Below are 24,779 nucleotides of genomic sequence, written 5' to 3'. Positions count from 1 at the left end.
GATCATCATATTCCCTAATGATGTCATAAGGGGCTGCCAAAGAGCCCTATAAGATAGACTCTCTTTAATCAAAAGTGAAAGTAATGCAACAAGCCAATTTAGACACATAGCATTAGCATGTAGTATCCCTAGCTACTCAAAATCATATAAAATATATACGTCTTTAAAAGAATGTGGATGATTATGCTACCACAAACTGAGCCTGCCCCGGACCATCAGTGTATCAAATGTAGGCAATTTTAATTTGAAATTTTCAATATATACATTAATGTTCAAAAGTTTGGGGTCACCTGGAAATGTCTTTTTTTCCAATGCAGATAACATTAAAGTAATCAGACATACAGTCCAGACATTGTTAATGTGGTAAATGACTATTCTAGTTAGAAAATTTGATTTTTAATGGAATATATACAAAGGTATACAGAGGCCCTTTTCCAGCAACCATCACTCCTGTGTTCTAATGGTACATTGTGTTAGCTAATCCTGTTAAAAACGCATAGTGCTGCCACAACAGCTGCATGCATCTTGCCCTTGTAACAATTATTATTAGTCTTGTTAACCACTGGAACAACAGAACACTCACAATGCCTTAAATTAAAGAAGTGGTCTTTATTACAGCAAAGAAGCCAAACATTACAGACAAGAATAATTATGAACCATGAATATCAATTCTATACTCAGACCGGCCTCTCATCCAGACACCAGCTTTATTCACTACTCTTCAGGAGCCATTCATGAAGGAGGATTTGTCGGTATGTGTGTACCTTACATACTGTATCATCACTGAAGATAGTGTACTGTAAGACTGGATTAACACAGGCCTCTGAATGTTCTCCGTCTTCAAGAGCGGAGCAGAAATCTGGAGAAATAAAATCGAATGTTGATGTCCCACCGACAGTATACATTTCTGCATTCAGTGAGAACCATAATATCTGAACGCTCCTGGAGTACAATCTGTGACTGTTTTTTTATCTACAACAGAACACATGTTCTGACATTGCATCCATCATCTAAATCTCTAATGTTCATCCAACAATAGAGGCTTTTAAAGAGAGCTCATGATAGTCTATTTACAATAACATCCTTAAGAGTAGGCCTGCCGTTGCTCCAAACAAACGGAACATCTTTTTTTTATATATATACAATAAAGTTTCTTTTTTTTAAATCTGAATCACAAACAGAAACACATCTGGTATCTGATAAGCCTCACAAAGAAGCATTTAGATGAGTAAAACACAATGAATGATGGTCCAAAATGATGTTCAGAATACTGATCGTCCATGAGAACGCATTCGGAGCCCTGCTTGTGATCTGCGATGCTGTTAAAATGCTTGCATCAAGGAGGAAATTCGAACGATATAGGCACAATACATGTTTTTTTGTATCACACCGTCCTGCACTCACTAAGCCTGTTTGCATCACTGGAGTCAGTGTGTGTTCAGGGATAATGGTGAGGATGGAGATAAACAGCTTATCCCACTAAGACATTAAGAGGGATATTAACTAAAATATTCTGTGCATGAAAAATGCACTGATGTTCTACTGACCACAAACAGAGCGATGGGCTTTTACACAAATAAACCACAGTAACATCACAGAGATTCATTAAACAAAACCAAAGACAACACTACTGAGCTCCACCTAAATACTGAAAAACTACTTCTAATGCTCTAATATACAGCTTCAATCAGGGCTTCTTAAACTCTTCTTCTTCTCTGACCCAAACTGAGCTGACATCTCTGACCCTGCGGCCCCACTTTGTGTCCTGACCGACAGGTTCAAGAAACGCTGAGCAAACATGGAATGAAAAAAATGATTGTTCTTACAAGCAATGCAAGTAAACAAACAATAAATACAAACAATGTGCTTTATCCATATAGACATATTTACACAAAGTCTTTGGCTTATGAATAAAACGTCAGCTACAAAATAATAATAATATTAAAAAAAAGGTGTTGGCCACCAGTGCACAAAACAAATGAAGCCTGGGGTCAGTTCACTTCCAATCGCATTCAAGCACTAAATGGAATCTGTACTTTGTATATATATTTATATATATATATTTTTTTTTTTCTGACCAAACGATGTTGAAAAAAGTTGTTTATAATTTGCATTTAAGAGGGTTTTCCATTTGTGAATTGTCTGAATTGAAAGTGCATTGGGCCCAGCCCTGAAACAAAACATGATTAGGCAAACGTCACATGGCAGAATCTGGGTTACAAAGACTTCTGTCCAGTAGATCATACAAAAGCAAACAAAACAAGATGCTGCAAACATGATACAGTACATTTTTTTTACATTTTAGTGAAAATTCTACATGATTGTTTTCAAGTTGTGACTTTATATAAAAAAAGCATAATACTCCAGATGTAAACTGTTTTTGTGTTGTTGTCAATCACTTTTCTTCACCTGTACTCTGGTGTCTGACCCTGTGTAACTAATGTCACATGGGTTCAAAGTGGCAATTAAGTACTAAAAGTTTGCTGAAATGACCGGAAAAACAACATGTGAATAGAAACAGAAGCATTCACAGAGTTTGGCCGTGCTGGAACTTTGAAGTTTTCTTGTACAGAAGTACAGGCTGCAAATATTTACCATGATGACACGCCCAAAACTAAAGCTACATGAGAGCAGGAATGTGGGGCCGCTAAAACTTGCAGTTTAGTAAAAGCTGTGGCTGCAGCTTGCGAGGAGGAAGGGGAGACATCTACAGGGCACACCGAGCACTGCAGCTGAAACAGCACGAAGCATCGAGTCCATGAGACAGGAAAGAGGGGGGGTGAAAGGCTAAAATGGGGCCCAAACATACAGGGGCCCACTGGCACTCAAGAAGCTGTACAATAAGAATAAAGGAGTAACACCTCCTCTCCACCACACATTTCCTTTGTTCAACAACACTGTACAAGGAGCCCGTTCAGCTTGCGCCACTCAAAGGGACGCAAACTGGATGCTACAGAATGGCCGCCTCAGAGGAGCGACCGAGCGAAAGCAGTGGATCTAACACGCAGATGTTGTTCAGCTCTTCTTCTCCTCCACCTCATCTTCTGGCCTTTGTTTAGGAGGACTCTATGAACTCCAGCGCCAGATCGTAGCAGAACCGATACTGCTCCTGCAGACAGACACACGGACAGACCTTTCATCAGATGACATGAGGGCTGGAGGCTGGTTCACACACTTTTTACACATTGTACTTCCAGGACTCACAGTCTCTGTGGGTAAACTGAGACGTAACACACTGACTCACCGGAGTATCCACCATGTTGGGTTTGCTGTTTCTCAGGGTCTTTACAGCGTGGAAGACATCCACCACGCTCTGTCTCTTGGCCATCTCACACACAATGCTGCTGGCACAGAAGACTCCACTACGACCACCTCCATTTCTACAAACAAGCAGATAGGCTTTAGTAACTTGTTGGACAGATTCAGCAGGTTTTCTTTGGCTGGTGTGTATTGTGTCAACTCACAGGCAGTGCACTATGGTTCTCCCCTCTCCCTCCTCTCCCTCACGTTGCCACTGGTCGACCTGAAGGATCAGTTTGAGGAAGGAGCGCTTGGAGGCGGGGACTTCTCTGTGCCCAGCCCACCCCAAGTACTGGAACTGACGGACCATCAGGTAGCCTTCCTGAGGCTGAAAGAGCAAACAGACAGGCGTGTCAGGTCAGATGATGTGGAACAGCAGCCTCAACAGCAACAAAACAAAACAGTATAATGTGTGTACTGACCCTGGTTAGGTTGCAGACTCTGAAGAGTCTACTGATGACATCACAGTCCATTGAGCAGGACATACATTCCACCTGGACGGGACCGTAACGTAGCATGCCCTCCTCTGGCCAGTACTGAGGACAACCCTGAGGGGGAACAGTTATAGTCTTTACAAAAACAACAATGTATTTGTTCTAAAAACTTTTTGCTGTTTTCTGCATTCATTAATTATGTGATGACACCCAATAAACACCCCCCAGATTTATCTGCCTTCCTGTTTACAATATAAAGTAGTCCAAACTTCAGAAGTAACATGCTGCTCTGATTCTGATGCATCACTATTAATAGTCTAATTAAGGTTCGTTCTCAGTGTGAGTTTACCTGAGCCAGGTCAATCTCATTCAGCATCACCAGGCTGGTACATCCATAGTCGTAAACTAGACGCCAAAAGTCTTTGACAGTGTTTGGCAAAGGATGCTGGGTAACGATGAATGCGGCAGGCTGCCTGTAGCTCTGCAGAGAGGAGACAACACAGCTGACATCAGGACTTTTATCCACAGATGATATAGCTGTGACATTTCTACTACTTAAATATCATCTCTCACACACATTTCAATACAAACAGCAGGATTTGCAGGACATGACAAGGCAAGCAAGAAGAGGCGATGTTTGGTTGGATGATCATGCAGTGTGAGGGTCAGGAGTGTGCATGCAAATACATACAGCTACATCTAAAGGACTCAGTTAACGTCATGATCAGTTAGTTCGGGAAGCAGAATTTCTTCAAGTGTCTGACATATATCATTGAAAACTGTAAAATAAACCGCTGCTTCTACTGACTGAACTGAATGTGAACTGAGCCCAATGAAAATGTGCAACCAAGTATGTGACGTCGCTGTGAATGAGGCTCTGTAATCATGGGGAGGCTCTGATAGGTGAGGGTTGGGGATTTCTCGGGTGTAAATGGTTTCGGTAAATATGAACCTGGTGGCAGAACAACACTGAAGCCATGAAACAAATCCAGTATTGGAGATTTGAAGTAAAATCCCATTACCTGGAACTCTTCTGACAGCTTGGTTAGAGAGAGGCCAAAGGTAAGTAACTAAACTTTCAAAGTAAACTCGACTGAATTCAATCAGTTTTACAGCAGCTACAGTATTTTGTCCTCCAACTGCTTTGTTGGGGGAGAAGCCAAGTTTCTCTCCACACCATGCATATTACTGAACATACTCTGGGTTTACTCAAACACCTACAGTGCACCCTGCTGATCTTTTCCTCCCTCTCCCATGTCTGTTTTTTTTTAACTGTGACTAATCACGACCAGATGTTGTTATCTTACCTTCAAATTTCTATCTACTCAGTGACTTAGCTGTTCAAGTTGTGGTACATGTGCAACATGTTGAGTCACTGAAAGCTGATATGTTTGAGTGGTGGCCAGAGAAGCTAGCGGTCTTTTCAGAACCTGGATTTGTCTCTAGCCTTCTGCTGCTAAAAAACCACAAACACAGCATCACACAAACAGGGAGGGGAGTCTGTGTGTGTGTGTGTGTGTGCGTGCGTGTTCCACTTGATTACTTCTTCATAACCTTATAAAAGTCTGTATCATTTTCAACAAATATGTGACTGCAGTTTGGGACAACTTTTTTTTTAATTGTGTTAAAAGCAACACATCTGCTGATCTATTTGAACATGAACACATTAAACAACATGTCCCAAACTACTCTTCCTTGATGTGTTGAAAATAACACAACCTTGGTGTGTGTTTATGCTGAAAATGTCTTTGACTTACATCCATTAGAGCAGCATTGATGTAGTTGCTGCTTTCTCCATCTATTGTAATGAGGAAGGGTAGACATCTGTCGGGAGGAAGGCCGTCCATAAAGCGATTCTTATCTTGGTTTCTAGGCAACAATGCAATGCTGCAGTCTTCTGGCTGAGGCTGGGGAGTGACTGAGTTTAACGTCTGTGCAGAGAGAAGACACATATAAGGTACAGGTTAGAAGATGGAAGAATATTCGAAAATCCTGCCAGATAATCATATGCTGAAGGTGTGCAGGGCAGTTTGACTTAAAGTTTTTACATTTCGATGTTAGTGTTGTGTTGTAAAAACCTTTAACTGCTATGACATCCAGTAAAATGTAAAACATACATATTTGTGTAGCTGTAGCCTTGATGCAAAGCAGATTAGAATCAGGCTTTACCTGGAACTCATCCTTCAGATGGGATGAGTTGGTCTGGGAGTCGATGCGGATCAGCTCATAAAAAGCTGCTTTAAACTCACAGACTGGTATGGCTGTTTCTCCACACAGACAAGCCTCTAGTATGGCATCATGAATGAATACATACTGCTCCTGAAGACACACGAGGTAAGACACAAGGGTTATCGCATATATATGTACACACACACATGTATTTCACTCTCAGATTAAGATCGGCATTTCGGCATTTAAAAAAAAATACAATTTGTCACATGGTTAACAGAGACAGCTGGGATGAAAGCGAGTATGCAGACACTGTGAGTGATGGATGGTAGATGGAGGCATGAATGAAATGAGATGATGATGCTTGGTTTACTTTTCTCCACTGAGTCAGTTCGCACAGGAAATTGCATTCCTGGAGCTTTGGAGTAAATATCAGCTTCAATTCAATGAAGAGACAGGGAGCAAAGGCAGCTTTGGTGAATAGCTGTGGATGAGGTTACGTAGTTATATGAGTAAATATTATTTATTTAATTAAAACATCTTCATTTCAACAGTAAATAAATTAAACCCTTACTTACTGCAAACATGTTGGAGAAGGCAATTGAGTACAGTAGGATCATGCATTGCTTTGTGACACAGTGTAATCTTTGATTCTGCCACTGGAGGGGGCTATGTTCCAACAATATTTTGAATGCAGCCACACGTTTAATGAATGAAAGCTTTATTGTAAGCACATGGCAGACAGTTATATGACTGAATACTTGTATCAGTCTGTTACCATGGCTCTACAGGTGAGGTTTTACTGCGTCTATTTTAAGATGAGATGCAGATGGAGGATGGGTAATGCAGTCACCTCAGTCTGTACCATGTTGATCCTTCTGGAGCGGAGAGCCTTCACACAATTGTAGATGTCAACCACTCCCTCCCTCTCCGCCATGTCCAACATAATGTCGATGACAATGAAACAGCCTGTGCGCCCGGCTCCAGCACTGCAGGGAGATAAGATTGATTAATTTTTAAGTATATTTATTTAATATATAGTGATGCATCTGGATCATATGATATTTATACCTGCAGTGGACGACGATGGGCCCGGCTGAAGGTGGATTAGAGATTTTAACTCTACGGATGAAGGAAAGTAGTCCTGTAGCATGATATGGAACTCCGTGATCAGGCCAGCCTGTGAAGTGGAACTGCTTGACCTCCCTCATCTCGTTGAATCCACGCTGAAAGAGGATAAAAATCTTTACTTTAAGAAACATCATGTTCCTTTTCATCTTTTACTTCTGAGCACTTAGCATGATTGAAAATGAAGTAAAATAAAACATGAAAAAATAAAAGTGCTCAAATATTACTCACCCTCTCCAGTGTAAACGTGCGCACCACATATTCAGCAAGAGGTTCGACCTCCACAAAAGTCACCTTGATGTCTCCGTACACTTCGGCATCATCTGGCCAGTACTTATAGCACTTAACCTGGGGAAAAATAAATAATTTGAATGTCTTGGCTTGCGTAAAAAAAGGACAGGAAAAAGAGCAGCTTACCCTTCCAACCTCCACCAGATTGGTTACCATGACAATGCAGGCCGACTGTTCCTGCCACACCATCCTCCAGAAGTCATACACTGTCTCATGAACGGGACCTGCACACAAACACACACAAGCATGACTCCTATCTACCATAAAGTCTGTAACAGCAGAATGTGCATTTATATGACAGTGCCCTAGTTTCTTACCCTGAGTAGCGATGTAGTGACTTGGTCTCTGGTACCCCTGTAAACAAAACAGCACAGTCACTCTGTGTGCATGGTCTTAAAAGCTGCTCCTCCAAGCAGCTTCATCGGTCTCCTAAAAGCTTTTTTCATGGTTGGAGGCATCCACAGTCTGTCTAATGTAAGCTGCTCTAGCTTTGACAATATAATTAAAGCCGCTGTTAACGTTATTAAGTTTGGGAGAAGACTTTCACAGTGGTGCCTGACATCACCTTTATGAGTTATCACAGCACCTGACAACCACTAATTAGGTTTCCTGATGACAATAAGACAAATAATTTTACTGCATACTGCATATTTACAGTATGCAGTCAGATGCAAGGAAGGAGGGTAAGAGGGCGGGATGAAATGAACTCTTTCATGCAGCCGAGGCCTCAGGAGCTCAGTAGGGATGTACTTCTTGACTTGTATATATGTAGAAGTGAACCGGTGTAAAGGTTAAGGGGCATGAATGAAAGAATCCACAGTGATACTTACATCCCTGTACAGCCAAATCTACAGCCCAAGCCACAGGCAGAAAGAACGAGTGGAAGGAAGAAAGAAAGAAAGCACAACAATGTCAGTGACTGTCAATCAGGAAAAAGAAAAGCTGTATTGATCAAATGGGAGTTTGAACAGGGCATGCAGAAAAAAATCTACAGCTGCAAATTAGATTGAATAGAGAGGACACCTCCTGATCACATATGACCTTCCAGGGAAGCAACATCACAACCATAAAGACCCAGAAAGCCTAAATGTTATACTGCTGCACCAACAAAAACAAAAGTAGTGCCCACTCTATTCATTCTAATTCAAGCTTAATGTGAGTTGTAGCATGCATGTACTAGTTTAAATTATAACACAGAAAAGCATGCTATGAGCATATTAGCATTTAAAAAGCACAATGAGTGTTCACTAACATGCAGGTGACTGTTGAGAGGTGACAGCAGGGTGAGAGGAGATGAAGGACAGATGAAGACTGTGGTGCAGAAGATGGAAAATGAGTAAGACAGCTGAAGCGGTGTGTGAACCAGTTAAAAGACAGATGTCAGTGACTGACAGGAATACTTTTCTGAGAAATATGTTTGTTTCTTGCCATATTAAAGAAGAAATCAATCTACCACTGACACCTGGTTAGCTTAGCTTAGCTTGGCAAATGCATGGAAATGAGAAAACAGCTGGCTCTGTGCAGTGACACAGAAGGAATCTGCTGTCATCTCTGAAGCTCACGACATTTTTCCTCTGTCACTAAATGATGGTGCTTAATGTGGCTCATATCATAATCATTGTGATGAATGGATGACTCAATTGACAACAAGACATATTTCATACATATGATGCGATGTTGACGTGGATGGATGCGTGAAATGGTACAATGGGATGACTAGTAGACGCAATAAAGGTATAGAGGCCTGACATACGAGCGAGGGAGTGTGGTTTCGTTGGTTTCGTTGGGAGCCAATAGTAGCATTCGATGAGTTTCCACTTACATCGATGTAGTTGGCGTTGATGTAGTCGGAGGACGGGTCATCTTCTATGGGCTGGAGAATAACCCGTGAGTGGTCATCTAAAGAAAGACAATAGAAAACAGGGTGGAGGAGAAAACAACAAGAGAAAAGCACAGGAAGGGGAAAAAAATAATAAGAATTACAAAACCTTAAAATTATTTCTTAGATTCACAAATATTAATTGATGATGTGCCATTTTTATCAACTTTACATTTTTTAAACAATGTATAATCATATTCCAGCATTTTTAAGGCAACATTAGACAGACTGAACTAAAAGGTTTTACATTTTGCTGTAATTTAAAAACAACTGTCAACACACTCTTGTCCTTGCTTCTTCCTGTAATCTGTTTTGTGACTAAACATTTTTTTGCTTACATGCAATAATGTTCCCGTAGCGGTTTTTGGTACGATTCTGCTCTTTCTTGGCCACATCCCAGGAGGCCGACTGGCCCTCGAACAAACTCTGCATCACCAACAGCGGAGAAAAAAATCAAAGAAAAGAAAATTACATGTCATAGATCCTTAAAAATAACAAAGCATAAAGAAAGACTTCTAGGCTTATTAGACACTAAAACAAGAAGACCATAAAAGGTTTATGGCTCTTGGATTGTTTAGTCAATAAGGCAGAAACTGCCCTCAAATTAAGAGGCAATTTAACTCTAGTAGCCATTTCATCATTTTAATGTGGAGCCAAAACATCAAATACAGCAACATTGATTTTTAGACTACTTTAATGTTGTACTCCTTATTAAAAATGTATCAACTTCTGCTATATAGGATCAAAAGTATGCCTACACTTAAGGTAATAACATCCATACTTCAAATATCCTCACCTCATATTCCTCCTTGAAGCCGTAGCTGTCAGACGTTTTCATGAGGTTAATGTGCTGCAGGAGATCAGCCACCCTGATGGCAGGGTGGAGCTGACCTGTCTGATATGGAGATTCAGTTCCTTCACAGTGATACCGAGGAACATCCAGCAGTCTGCTGTTCTCTGCCGCAGAGCCACTGTGGTTCTCATCTGTAAGAAGAAGAAGAAAAAAAAAAAAACGAGTTAAGACTAATTGCTGATTTACAGATTATATTGCTTTCTTGTCCTTTATAGCAGATTCACTTCATGACCCCTAAAATGTCTTGATTTATGGGGAGCTAAAGGATTATAATCAAGCGTTTTACGAGGATTTTTAAGGCTCTTCAAGGTATGGTAGAAATATCAAGCATTGCTGTGTACACAACTAAAATGTATTTCTGTCCTTCCAAAATCTGCAGAAAAAAAATCCTATTATCAGTAAAACAAAGAAAAGATTTTACAGTCTGCCTCCTTGGGTTTATACTCACCTGTGATTGGAACTACATGTTAAAGCAGCAGAAAAAAAGAGAACAGAAAGGTTTGGTCAGACTGCAGGATATGTGGATTTGTAAGTCAGAAAACACAATGAAGGATGATGTAAGAAATGAGGTCTTGTGTGCCAAAATGTGCAGAAACGTAGATTTAATCACTAATAGTCAGAGTTAGTATATAGTACATCAGTAATTAATGAGGTCAGATTGCACCAGTAAACTTCAGGTGAGCATATGTTAAAATATGAGGCGACAGTAGTAACGTACAGACTGACGGGTTGTATAATGGAGTAGCAAGAGGTTGCAGCAACCGGCTGATTTCATCTTCTGCACTGTTTATTAACTGACACTGTTTATTTCATCTAGCTGATGCTTTTCTGTGCTCTGAGGACATGTTAGCTCATTACTGATCGTTAAAGGTTTGTTAAGCCCTCGTCAGGACAATTAACAGTAAACTTGACCCGACACTGCCTCTTAATTCGCTACATCCTGCTACTTCTTTCTCTGCTGTGAAGTGATTGGCCAAGACAGACTATAACTGCAGCCTTCACTCCAAATTAGAGGCTATGGAACAGTTAATTAACACAGTTTGGTGGCGTTGTTGTGGATCGTGGAGCCCTTAAGGGTATGTTAGAACTCCACATGATGCTGCAGTGTTAACACTGGCCTAAACTAAAGATAAACACACTGCAGTGCAGCACTGGAGCTGGAGAAACATCCAACTTGGCAATAGTTGCAGCTTTCAGACACTCAGACTGGGGCATTAGCAACAAGACAAGCCTAGGGAATAACACAGATGGTAGATACTTCTAGATCTATTGCACAGAAAACTTCTGCCAAACACACATGGCTGTAGGCACTGAGTTGTTCAGTATTGTCACAGATTTAATCTGCAGTCATTTTGCAGTGGCAATGTGACAAAACTTCTTCCTCCTTTTAAGCCTCCATTTCTGTCATTTTGGGAACACAGAATGGCATGCATTAAACCAACTCAAAACTGTGGAAATAATGAGGTCTCTGAGGGAGAATGACGGTAATTACTGTGAATATCAATATCTCTCAGTAGGAAACAGAAACCATGGCTGAAATTAGGAGTGACTGAACCAAGGGAGGAAACAGGATGACAGATGAAGTGCTTGGCTGTTGTTGGTTTTAATACCAGACATGTTGAAGGTACTGTGGGGTTTGTCATCCTCACATATTCTTCTCCATTACCTTTCTTTACATTTGCTTTGATGCTTTTGTTGTAATACTATTATACATCTAGAACCGCTCTTTGTAGAGACAGGAACCTCAAGCAGCCAAACAATTCACAGGACATTTCCACACATATCTGGGGATCTATGTAAAGACTCACAGGGACACACAAGGCAGGGCTACAAGCACAGGCTAAGTGTGGTGATGATGGGTAATCACTAGGGTGTATTTATTGGTGGTCAGAGTGACGTATCCAACCATGGCTCACCTAACACAGCAGTAGGAACCAGAGGATCGTTGGGCACTGCAGGAAAAAATATGGTGAGGAGATATTTCTACACTTTACATTTACTTAAACCATGATAAGGACATCTGTTTTTTTGCCATCAACATGGCGTCATCAGAGACAAAGACTAAAACTAGGAACAATTTTTTTTTAATAATCAGTCACTTGACTTATTTTGTAATCAGTGATAAACCTTTGTTTTTTTAAATGAATACCTTTGAATTTTATTGCACAATTTTCAGACTTTTTGATAAATTAAGTGATTTACAAAAATGACCATGACAGCAAGAGAGATTAACTGATAGTGAAGATAAACATTAGTTGCAGCTTGTTAATTGTACCTTGCTGTTAGTAAGAATACAATTATTAATTTAATTATTCTGAGATTAAAGGAGTCTCATCAGTGTGGAGAAAAGAGAGCGAGTAAAAAAAGAGTAAAAAAAATAATAAAATGTTCTGGATAATAACTGTGTTTCTGAACCTACATCTGTTGTTGTAGTTGTGGGAGTCCATAAATGTCACAGCCATGGGGTCTTCTCCATGCAGAGTGCTCTGGTCAGCATAGCTGCGGTCCATTGCATTCACCATGTGAGTCATTTCCTGCCGTGTTGTTCCAATGGCGTCTTTGCGTTTTTTAGCCAATTTCCTGTTTGGGGGCAGAGAGTGACACACAGTCAGGGTATTGCAGAAAAAAGAACACACACACACAAACATCAGCTAGCCTGCAGACCACAGCCTTGTTATACTATGAATTGTCTAAAGTATGATGGCCTTCTATGGGCTGGGGGCTGCTTGCTGCTGACTCAAGATGCAGAATTTAGAACCAACAAAGGAGTTTGGGAGAGGAAGAAAGATCGTAAGGAGAGAGGAGAGATCAGGCAGAGGAGAGGCTTGTTTGTAAATGGCTGCATTTAAAAGGCTCATCTAGAGGAAAGAATGGAAAAGCATCTAGTACAAAACCAGGAAAATGACCTTTGACCTACAAGTATAAAGTATAAAGCTGTAAGATGAAAACCTCCAAATTTTACTCCAATTTTTTTTATAAAATATTACTACAATTAACTAAGTTTTATAGACTGATATGGGTTTCATCAAACAGCAAAGAATAAAAAGACATTGCAATGCAAATCTACAGGAGCCGAGGGAGAACCATTCACCACCCAACAGTTATCATCAGTAGGACTGGAGGGCATCAACACTTTTCAGATACCTGATATCTAAATTTCTGTTTTTTTATTTTTCTTCACAGGCTCATAGTTAATAAAAAATACAGAGTAAGAGGTGTGCGCCTGGTGAACAAAAACAAAATCATCAAGCTATCCTTGATAATTTAAAAACTCTGTCAGTGTGCCAATCAGTCAATAAAACTGTGGGATAAACAACGTAAGAGGACTCAATGCCAAGCATGACGGTGCATGCAGGAACACCATGTTTCCAGAGCTGTAGATGTACATCAGTTTGGACCAGCTGTGTTTTTGTCTGTTCAAAATAAATCTTAAAAACTTCTACACAGTAGCAGCAGATTGGAATGAGTTGCTGCAATATTACAATTATCTTTTTTGGCAAACTATGTACAATGTACAGCTCGAAATTCTTCCCAGTTAACAGACAAACGCATGCTGTGTTTTTAATGCAAATTTTACCTCTTCAGCCCAACATACACCAACTATACCTCTAAGACCACACACACAGACACTCAGTGGAAACACAGATTTGACTGCTGACTGAATATAGTGGATACATACACCACCATGTACTGTGTACAGTATGTGTTAGACCTATATATGAGGGAACCAGAGTAAAGAGAAAGAGTAAGAATAGAGGCTAAGGCCAGACACAGACTGGATCTCTGTTTGAGGTTGACTTTTTTATTTAAGTGTTTGTGTAAATGTGCAAAAATTTACTGAGAATTCTTAAAATGTACATTTGTACATGTACACAAACACACCCCACGATCCTCCCATTAAGGAACAACAAATCCAAAAACCTCCTGATGAGAGGACAAAAGCTGTTTCTCAAAGTATATTTTAATAGACGCAGACTTGTCTTTCAATGTTTTTAAAATGCTGCTGTGTCTTGTGAACAGGAAGTGGTGGTGACCACCTGGTACATAAACGGATAAACTATGATTCGCAAAAACAAATTCAATTTCTCTACTCATCATATAAAATGACATATATTTCTTTACACTTAATCAACTATCCTACTAACATTATAGTTTAATAGTAATAATAAGTCCTTCAAGCTACCTTATATTTCCTTAGCACACAGTGCAAATCATTGATCCATAGTCCACCCTGGTCAGTGACAGAGCAGAGAAGGAAGAATTCCCAACAGAAGAAAAAGCATGGTAAGAACTACCAACACAGATTTAGAGGCCACATGTCCCCGGACGGAAGCTAACTCTTTTAAATCCACTGACAGGAGACATAAACTGAGCATGTGCAGCAGAGATTTACCATGGTACCTGTGACTTGATGGGTGGATGGATGATCACATGGCTACATGCACACAAAGAGCTACAAGTCACAAGTGCAGCATTCTTTTTTCAAATAACACGCTTAGGCCTGTGACGTCCCACTTTTGGCCTGCTTTGTTCTGGTTTATGCCCAACTCCGGCCTTCATAAGCCTGCTTCAGAGCAACTTTGGAGCATGTAGAGGACACCAGGGCTGAGGTCAGTTCACTCATCAGTCCAGTCCTTTAACAACTCCAGCACTACGAACAAGTCAGTACTTATTTCCAAAGTTTTTAGGTGAAAAACCAACATTTGCTTCCTGAAAGCTGTTTTTAACCATCTGAAAGTTTTCAAAATTAGAAAAATGATCCTGAACTGACTGACATGAAAGTGAACTGACCCCCACCCTGGTGAGGTGTCAATGAGGATGGCTTTGGCTGAAAAATGTGTTTTGTCTTGAAAAAAGTATACTGCATCTTTAAAAATAACAACAACTAGCCACTAATAATTCACCCAATAAGAGCTTGGTGAGCTGAGCCATTGATTGGTTGTTTACTTACAGGTAATAAGAGTATGAATAGTAGGTCCTCCTGGGGTTGTGAGCCAATCAGAAAGCAAAGAATGAGACACAAGGGAATATGCAAATTAGGACAATACTGTCCTGTCTCAACCAGTAACAACAGAAACAGACGAAAACACCCTTTGATAGCTAAAACTTGAGGGTCATGCAAGGGGGTGCCATTACAACTATGGGCCCTGGTCCTTAAAACAAAAGCAAAAACCTAAGTTTAATGCTAAATACAGGCTACAAAACAAGCTATAAAACCTGAATAACAGGGTCTAGAACTCTCAGTATCACCCTATCACATGCAGTCTTTTTCTTCTTTACTTCTGGAAGTGTCGTTTTAAAATAGTCATGCATTTACTGGCAGCCCTGAGTAGAGATTAAGCCCTAATCGACCTTCTTTCACTTCTACAGAAGTCAAATTCTCAGTCAACACTGACAGCTATCCAATATCTGTAACAACAGGCAGCTCGCTTCCTGTAAAGCAAGCATGATGTCATTGCAATGTCATCATGTCCCACCATTTTAAAGATGCAGTATTGTTCAGAGTTGTAAAGTTTTAATGACAATGAAGATTGATCTCCCCAGAAACCTTTATGGAAGAAACTACTGAACATCTTAATCATGCTCAAACGGTTATGCATATCCATAATTATATTATTCAAGTGCACTACTGGTGCATCATCATTAGGGAATGATATAAAAATACAAGAATGTATGCGCTTTTGTAGTTCAAGACACACTGCCATGTTCAAATCAAACGAACACTCTGCTGTACAATAAAAGCACATTCATAAGCATAGGAAACAGTAGTATTGCACCACAAGCGCAGGTGAAGTCCAAACATTTAAACCCTGCTGATGCTAAGAACACACAGGAGTAACAGCTCAGTTTATCTGGACATCAACACTACTAAAGCTGCTGCGCGAATGCTGTCTCACAGAAATTCATAATGTGAATTAGAGTTAAAATATGGCGGTCAGGGGCTGGAGGAGCAAAGTTCTCCCGTGTCAAGAGTTCATTAATGGCTGTAATCTAATGTCTGTAATTGTTTTTGATTTGCTGAGTGAGCTCATGATTGGATGTAATTGAGATACTCTTCTTGGTGCTTCTGGTAAGACGCAATACTTCAGTGTTCAGATGAAATCATTATAGTATTTCCTAAAAGAGACACTTAGATTTTGATTCTCTTTTTTTTTTTTTTTTTTAAACAAAAGCTATAAAAATATTTAAAACCCAGATTTTTTTTTGCTCTTGCCATGATCTGCTGCTAGAACTTTGAGATCCATCTAGCTATGAGGCATGTTGTAGCTGTGTGGAGTCACCACATGGTGGAGCTCTGCACCAAATTTAGACAGCATAGGCCAGCACGTAAAAGTGGCAGCAATCTCAGTCCTGATTCGATCGATCAGTTCCACTGTAGAAGTAAAAGGTTAGATATACCATAGATCTCACTTCATATGCAGTGAACACATATGCACAGCATGATTTTTAATCAGCTTTCTAAAATCTTCTCTTATGTGCAAAATGAACCTCAAGCTCTGCTGTTTTAACCCTCCAAAATATAATAGTTGTGGGTTCATAACAGCAATGATAAATGAGAATGGCATCTTTTATTTTTCCTTGTCTTTTAACACATAAAATACAAGATTAAAAAAAAAAACTCTGACCTTTAAGTACTTAATCACACAATTGAGGCAGGACTTTATAAATATTCACATGGACAACTGGTTCTGAGGGGAGATCAATGTTTATGGTGGATGGATGGAGGATGGTGCTACTACAGCAAGTACTGACACACAACAAGAGAATGGATTCAGGAGCACACTTGTGTCAGTGTTCTTGCACCTGCATGCATGTGTGTCCAGTCGTGTTTGTGTAACATTTTTGCCCTCTATTATTAGGGTTGCTTTAGCGGGTGTGATCAGAAGCTGCCACTCACCTCTTCTTGACCAACAGGATGGCTACCAGCACCAGCAAGATGAAAACCAAAACACCAGCGCTAATCCCGGCAATTTTTACTACCCGGTCCGTCTGTTTGGCGGGGTCAGGGATGACTTCTGGCTCCTCGGTAGCACCTAAGAAGAAAACATCAATTTTAGCCAACATAAATCATCAGGAACCAAGAACATGCACACATATACATATACTAAGCCGAAGGTTGCGCTTTGTTAGATTTCAAGTATGGTGGTCTGCTAGACTGATGGATGCAATGAGATCTCAACAGTCGCACCTTTCCAGAGAATTATTGTGTGGATGTGACACGAATCGTTACCGCGGCAACCAAGACCCAAAGCATATTTTTTTCTAAAGCTAATAAAGGTTTGTCTGCCTAAACTTTGATAAACAGGAGATGTACATTAATCTGTAAATTGTGAGAAAAAAGCAGCTTGATGAGAATCAAAAGTCTGTGACCCGCCTGCTTCCTTGAACAATGCTCGCAGCACTCAGAAACAAATATTAGCGGTGCCGTGAAAAATTGCACACCAATGGGGTTGTCGTATGAGGAAAGAAGTAGATGACTAGACATCCATATGTGACAAGATGGTCGATAATAACTTGGTACAGACAGTAAAATATCTGCGGTCTTTTCTACTCCTGACAAGCAAAAGCTTTCTAACTTTAAAAAAGAAAATCTGTTTTTGGAAGGTCAGACAGTTGTAGATAGAAATTTTTAAAAGCTTTATTACATGGCACTGACTACAGCTGAGTGTGTGTCAGAGCTGAATAATATACACAAAAGGTGATATAATTTCAAATCACCAAAGCATTTTGTTGTTGAAATAATTTTCTAGTAAACTTGTCAACACTATTGTACACTATTTACCCAACCTGACACGTAAATCCCCCAGGCTGAGAAAACATGCCATCTAACAGCCTCGGAAGCATGTCTTGAAAATGCCCTTCTATCAGAAAAAGGGTGAGCATGACAAGGAAACAAATCCAGATTTAAGTAGGAAGGTTTAATCACCCATGTGCTGAAGATCAGGTAAATATCAAGCCTTGAAATATTACTTGCAGGAAAAGTCAGGTAACTGCCATGGCAACTGCCAATCATACTGTAAATATAGCTAGAAGTTTTCTTATTTCATCATTTATCCTAATTTCTTCATCAACATTGTTGCTATGTGAAAAAAAAAGAACAAAAGACATTTGTGCTACAAAAAATATTCTTAAAATAAAAGGACAAACTAGCAGTCTAGCATTTCTTGTTCAGTAAAGTAGACAATCCCATGAAAGGGTTTGGATAGAGGTCTGCTGTCAATGTTTGTCCGCAGCCTGTCCATCCTCTGAAGCCGGGTCAACTCAGCTAAATCGACTCACTGAACCTCAGCCTCTCATTTATTTTGTTTGATCACCACCTGAACCTGTGAACTCTCTGCACAATCTACTCTACTCCCAGCTTCAATCACCCTAAAGAAAACATTAAAAATAAACAGGCATCGACCGCATGTACACAAGTAAAGAAACAATCAATTGACTGTGCTGTGTTTTTCAGATTTATCCTTGGCGTGATGCTCTCTTTGGGAAATGCTTCTGAAATGCAATTTGACTGTTTCTGCACCAATGTCACTGTCACTTCATTTCCGTTCACAATGACTTGAGAGAATTGAATGAACTCCCTGATTCTGGAATATAATTCACCAATCATGTTTTGGGGCATAGTGCAGTTTGTTGATCATGGACAGAAAGTCAACAGGAAGACAGGATAGCATATGTTTTTAGTCTCCTAAGCACTGGGATTTAGCAATCTGATCACATTCATACTACTGCAACATAAGAACATTATTATGTATTACGATAATCCAAATAATCCAACTCAAAGACATGTGCAAAAAAAAGTAAATATAATGCAATACGTGTATCAAACAATAATCCACTTCTAATGCTAAATATCAACAAGATCAACATAATCTCTGCTCTTCTCTTTATCTGCCTCAGTATTTGTGACCTCAACATATTATTTTGTTATAAATGTTTTGAAATGCTCATCCAGCCTTATGTAACAACATCACATTAGGACTGGTACAACTCAGTCACAATGTTGCTTTTAAAGGATAAGATAGACGTCATCAGCAAATTCCACAAAAAGACCAAATGCTACGATTCCCGCTGCCAAACCATGTCATTCCCTGCTGAACTAAATTATTTATTAAAACAAGTGGAGTAGCCGAGTCAAGCTTAATATGAATCTGATATCTTTGGCCATAACATTGCCATGACAACAAACCTTTGAGAAAAAGATAGTTTCAGGTTTCTGTATCCTGTTTTATTTGGCAGTCACTTGCTTTGAGTTTTTTTTTCTTTCCCTGTTCAATTCATCATTTAACTCTTTTTGTGTACTCATCCTCTTTCAGGTTTGAGTTTGTAAGTCATTTGTTTTGTTGTCATTTCCTATATCTATGTGACTTCTGTGTGGCTTCTCCATACACTAAATGTTGATAACAACATATATTATATGCTAGCCAAAACAAACCTACATTTAAATGAGACATGTACTTTCTTCTGCCGATCAAACAGCAAGATTCCTCTTTGCCCACTAAGCAAACCTGTTTACACTTCAATAGCATTTAAAGGGTGTTGTCCTCTTTCTGGCTATTCTTAATTTAGGTCTGGATTGTCTAGTTTGCATACTCTGGACTCTTCCGCCTGGATTTTTGTTATTTGTATCTGAGGAAAACAACTCATTACACTCAGTTATTCTCCTAAGCGTTCTTTTGTGTTTGAGTCCTTGGCGGACCTTCTGAACTGAAGTCTGTATTTTTATTACGTATAATTTCAGAATTTGGAGATAAATCCTATCTAAGCCTGCCTATGAATGACATGCTGGGTGGCAACAGGGGGTACATATGTCTGAGGATAGAGTTAGACTGATTATCTGCTGATATTAGCTTTCTGCAGATGTAGAGGCTTACATCAATACTTGAAGGTCAATGTGTAAAAATATATTGTGGCACAGAAATGTCAAAATATTTGTACTACAAATAGTACAAATACTACAACTTAGTCTGTCTGTGCTATTAAGTAGCAGCTATTACAGCATTAAAAAAATACAATTATATCGACATTCGTTTTGTGTATCAAGCTCCTGCAGGTCAAAGGGTTAAACATTTTCCTTTGTTTCTAATAATCCTTATTGTTTAGCATATCTGACTTAACTTTCCTTTTTAATGTGATTTAAATCAACCACATGACACAGGTTTCTGCTCATAGATTTTGAAATCCATTAGAGGAATCACACAAGAGACATATTTCAAAACAAAGATCTTTAAAGGCTTCTCAGACTGACCTCATAATGTCGGCAGCAGCTCTTAATGTCTGTAAAAATGATCCAGGTCAGTACACTAACACTAACACTCACCCACCCACCCACACAAACACACACACACAACACCCTGAGGCAGCAGGGACAATACACAATACACCCAGATGACCCAATAGGGCCACCATCACTTAATCCTCCCTCCCGGACGCACGGCTGAGTGCACACGCACACACACACATGCAGAGGACAGAGAGTGAAAGGATGAGACAGTCGTCTGACCTCTGTGTCCATTAGTGAGTCCGTCCCCCTATTAAAAAAATCTCAAATCCTCTCTAAAATCTTTTGGCTTCACTCGGACCTCCTCGGGCCATAAAGACAGGTCATCATCTTATTTTAGCAGCTTTTGGGCAAAGTGACCACCTGTGCTAACACAACAACAACCACCAGCCATACTTAGAAAATCCTGACATTGGAAAGTCTGCATTTTCCCACATTTAGGTGAGAAAACATGACACCTTACAGGCACACCTTTGACTACAGGATCAACTCCCTGTGAGACTCCATGCTGCTCACATATCCTGGTCACACTGAAGTCTTTGGCCCCAAACGAACAAAGGTGAATGCCCGTCACTGGTGAGGCTTTGATGCTGAGGACAAATAATTCTCAGTTTATGCAACAGTTCCAATTCCGTTCAGCCTGGACATAGAAAATAACACAGCACGCACACCACATAATTTACAGCATGATGCTCATTCTTTTGATCGGTCTTTACACAAACAATCAGATAAACTTAACCAGCCTTAATGACTCACTGTGATCATTACAGCTGAAAATTATGTTCACTTTTACTGTTTCATCTATGTGCCTTCTGCACTACAAGGTCAAAGCAGTCAGTGTTTTCAACTTAACATAGGATGCTCTGTACATAAGGCTTCCATCCAAAGCATTAATTATATAGTAGAGAACTTCCTATAAGTTACATTCACACCTTCGGGAAATTAGGTCAGTCTCTCTGTATTGTCTGGTGTCTGTGGTGACGTTATCACTACAACGACAGAGTAGACTGCCACAACTATGGCAGAGCCTCTGATGAAAACACCTAAACAAAGAGAACACAAACTCTGCACACTACTAGCTATGGAAAGGGACATGTTCATTAACACATACGGTCTATGGTCCATCTAAACCATGAAAGAAGAAATTCAAATGTTACATTGCGTTGTGTAATCTTTCACTGCCAGGAGGGGGAGACCAAGGAACCGTATAGTAGCTTTAATATTACTTCCACATTCAAATCCATTAATGACTGTATTCTTATGTAGAGTTTTTTTTTTAAAGAATTTGATTATTTAGTCATATTTAGCTTCATACTACACTGCTATAAGTAGACCCACAATTCAACCAAACCCTGCAAAGCATGAAAAACTGTGCCCGGGCTGAAAATAATCATAATACAGTGATAAAAAAATGGTCACTCTGTCTGCCTTGTAGTTCTGTATTATCTGCCAAATAAAATTCCTTCACTGTCCTTTGAAGCTCAACACCACCGACTACAGGATTGTCAGTTTCATTGAAAACCTGATCATGTATTTTTCCATTAATCCTCCACACAAACTCTGATCCATCAGCTGCATTTCTATAAAAAAAACATTCCTCAAAACAGAGTGTGTACACTCACATGTGTTTTTATTATGACAGTGTGTGTGTATGTTTGTGTGTATGTATGCTTGTGTGTGGCTGCCCAGGGATTAACTCCACACCATTTCTAACCCGACTGATAATCCAGCAACATATGGTTACTGACATTTAGACTCACAGAGGTTGGATGTGCACACAAACAATATTATTATCTCTAGTGCTTTTCATACAGAAATATACTCAGGGGGTGGATCACAGTGGGTTACACTGTATCTAAGTAAATCTGCAGGAAAAACACCAATTTATTTATTAATTTTTTAAGTTCAGCGATAGTTCACCCAAATTCACATAACGTACTGTATATGTATATAATTTGTCTGAGGACAATTTTGTAAATATCATCTGATCTGTGTCCGATCTGAGTCTTAACTGATAGAAAATAAGTGTTCTTACGTTTAGCTGCCAGCCTCAGACACTGCGTCTTAGTTTCCTGTGCAAAAAAAGGACAAAAAGATGCATATTAAATACTGTACATGTTCAGTAGTTAATTACAATGTGTATTTGAATGTATACAGGCAGTATATTTTGTCCTAGAAGTAAGCAGGTGTCTGAATAAATGTTCCTTTACCCTCTCTGTGCTGCTAACTGCTTGGAGATAGATGTTGTAGTTCTTCCTCGGAGCGAGTGGAGGATTCCAGAAACCCTGGGGAGCAGAAAAGGGTATCAGTTTAGTTTATGAGGCAAAACACTGTCAGCTGCTGATTACACTTTTCCCACTATACCTTGGATTATGTACCCTTGACGAAAGTACTGAACATATCTCAGGACTTTCTTTGTGTTAAAAACTAAAAACCTCTTGTATTACAAAGCATTCTATACTATCAAATCAACTTTCCCTTGTTTCCCTGGACGTGCTACGCAACGCTTTACTCCTGTATTTTGAGATCACTATGACTTCTGCTTGATAAGCATATCTTTTCACTTAATGTTTTCGCTGCACTACGTACCAAAAGTGTTGTTCAGATAAAAAAAAGACTTGCCTGATATGTCTTGTTGTCTCCCACGGTAAAAGGCAGTGGCTCAGGTAGGCTGCTGGGGGACAGCTGGGCAGCATAATAATATGGGGATCCACCGCTAGATGCACTGTGGTATGAAACAGGGACCTAGGGAAGCATATGTTTGCATTATTGACAATATAACTAGTCTAGCTGACAGATGCAATGTACTGTATAATTTCAGTTCAACTGGAGAGTTTTTTTCGTCTGTAGATAAAAGTTGGATTTTAACATTCAATCATCACTAGTGAAAATCCGCTGTTGGAATTAAACACCTTGTAATGTATGCTTGTTAATGTATGTGGAACAGTATAATAATCACCTCGTAACAGTCAGACGAGGCCTGCCGACGTGAACGTTGAGGATTAACCTCCTCAACCACAATCTGGTATGCACTGTAAACAAACACAGATATAATTTGATGATAGAGTTTATAATAGAATGATATATTTACTACAATTACATGTCAAATGTATGAACTATGCATTGGTGTGACAGACAGAGGTACCTTATAGGTGCTCCCTTAGCCTGGGCAGGTTTGAGCAGGACAGTGATGGTTGTTGCAGTTTCATTCAGGAAGGCCTCTGTACCATCATACTCATCTATTGTTGGTGCTGAAGAGAAAAAAAAGAGTGTAGCTCCATTAGGCTGATATATAAATACATCAACATATGTTTGTGCGAACATATAAAGTGTAATTTCTACCTGAAATATTAGTAGTCACATTAACAGTGGTTGCAGGACCAAACCCTTTGGAGGTAGATGCTCGAATGGAGAGCTGGTATGTGACACCTGGGTGGAGCTGGGAAAATGTGTGATGGGTGGTGTTTGAGAGCAGAGAAACTGTGAGTCCCGGCCGCTGCAGAGGCACTGACGGATCAAAAGAACGCACGCCACTGTAGCTGATCTAAGGTGGAGTAGAGAGGAAGAAAAAAACTTCTTAAGATTTATTTTCAAATGAGCATGCTGCTTGTTTGTGTCCTGAAACAGCCTCTGCTGCTGACTGTACCTCATACTGTATGATGACTCCATTGGGTTCAGCTGGTTCCTTCCAGTAAAGACTTATTGTCTCTTCAGATGGAGTGGCTCTGAGAGACTGACTGGGAACTGGACCTGGAACTGTTCACACACACACACAGAAAACACTCTACAGTTAAATTCAGTTCAACAACTGAAGTACAAACCAAAACACCATGCAAATAAATGAATGCAATATATTTGTGTAATGTACCATCTTCATCAGTTTGTATGATGGTCTCATCGCTCTCTTTACGCCCCTCTGGATTGGTCAGAATCATTTTCAGACTGACATTGGTGTAAGGTGGCAGGTTTCCAACGAGGTGCCTTGGTGCTGAGAGAAGGGACATTTTTTGATGTTTAACAATGTATTCATGGCTTGTTTTACATTGATTAATCTGTGGCTTATTTTTAGTACCTTTAGGATCCATGTCCAAGCAGTCAGCTTTGCTGCGGTTGTTGGCAGTCATGTAATGGTAACAGATGGTAACATTGAAGGTGTGACATCGTGTGATGTTGTAACCCAGGGATTCCCAGTCCACTGCTATCATACGAGATCTGGTCTCAGCAATCTTCAGCCTCTTTGGAGTCCGCATGGGTTCTACAGAGAAAAAAAAAGTTGGAAAGAGAGGACAGTTTGTGTCCTGTCAAACATATGTTGGTTATGTATTATGCAGCCTTCTGAATAGGAAGCAGGAAACAAGGAAACTGCACCAACTTCAGAAGTAAAGTTTCTCTGCACTGTCAATTAGAAGCAAATCTGCTTTGTGTTGCCAAAAGCGACCAACAGTG

The 24,779-nt window shown here is 39.8% G+C and overlaps 1 protein-coding gene across 18 annotated transcripts in view; it reads right to left on the bottom strand.

Moving 5' to 3' along the window:
• Positions 1–589: 589 nt before the first annotated feature.
• ptprk (protein tyrosine phosphatase receptor type K) overlaps positions 590–24,779 on the bottom strand; it is an 82,946-nt gene continuing 58,756 nt past the window's right edge. Inside the window, exons 11-39 of one of the 18 annotated variants that reach the window (XM_028398152.1) lie at positions 24,406–24,588; positions 24,202–24,321; positions 23,980–24,089; positions 23,676–23,877; positions 23,479–23,584; positions 23,293–23,365; positions 22,956–23,078; positions 22,544–22,618; positions 22,369–22,405; positions 16,953–17,088; positions 15,006–15,035; positions 12,474–12,634; positions 11,971–12,006; positions 9,998–10,185; positions 9,540–9,639; positions 9,076–9,221; positions 8,153–8,170; positions 7,640–7,676; positions 7,449–7,546; positions 7,263–7,379; positions 6,975–7,129; positions 6,757–6,892; positions 5,904–6,053; positions 5,492–5,665; positions 4,084–4,215; positions 3,723–3,848; positions 3,465–3,628; positions 3,245–3,380; positions 590–3,109 (exon numbers count right to left, since the gene is read on the bottom strand). In XM_028398152.1, coding sequence (XP_028253953.1) covers positions 3,056–3,109; positions 3,245–3,380; positions 3,465–3,628; positions 3,723–3,848; positions 4,084–4,215; positions 5,492–5,665; positions 5,904–6,053; positions 6,757–6,892; positions 6,975–7,129; positions 7,263–7,379; positions 7,449–7,546; positions 7,640–7,676; positions 8,153–8,170; positions 9,076–9,221; positions 9,540–9,639; positions 9,998–10,185; positions 11,971–12,006; positions 12,474–12,634; positions 15,006–15,035; positions 16,953–17,088; positions 22,369–22,405; positions 22,544–22,618; positions 22,956–23,078; positions 23,293–23,365; positions 23,479–23,584; positions 23,676–23,877; positions 23,980–24,089; positions 24,202–24,321; positions 24,406–24,588 — 3,323 coding nt within the window. In that variant the 3' untranslated portion in view covers positions 590–3,055. Of the gene's footprint in view, positions 3,110–3,244; positions 3,381–3,460; positions 3,629–3,722; positions 3,849–4,083; positions 4,216–5,491; positions 5,666–5,903; positions 6,054–6,756; positions 6,893–6,974; positions 7,130–7,262; positions 7,380–7,448; positions 7,547–7,639; positions 7,677–8,152; positions 8,171–9,075; positions 9,222–9,539; positions 9,640–9,997; positions 10,186–11,970; positions 12,007–12,473; positions 12,635–15,005; positions 15,036–16,952; positions 17,089–22,368; positions 22,406–22,543; positions 22,619–22,955; positions 23,079–23,292; positions 23,366–23,478; positions 23,585–23,675; positions 23,878–23,979; positions 24,090–24,201; positions 24,589–24,779 lie in introns of those variants that run through there. The other 17 variants (XM_028398162.1, XM_028398145.1, XM_028398150.1 and 14 more) reach the window with 17 other exon arrangements.

Source organism: Parambassis ranga, chromosome 24 (genome assembly GCF_900634625.1).
Source record: "Parambassis ranga chromosome 24, fParRan2.1, whole genome shotgun sequence".
NCBI classification, from domain to species: domain Eukaryota; kingdom Metazoa; phylum Chordata; class Actinopteri; family Ambassidae; genus Parambassis; species Parambassis ranga.
This window is presented reverse-complemented; position numbering and strand designations above follow the sequence as displayed.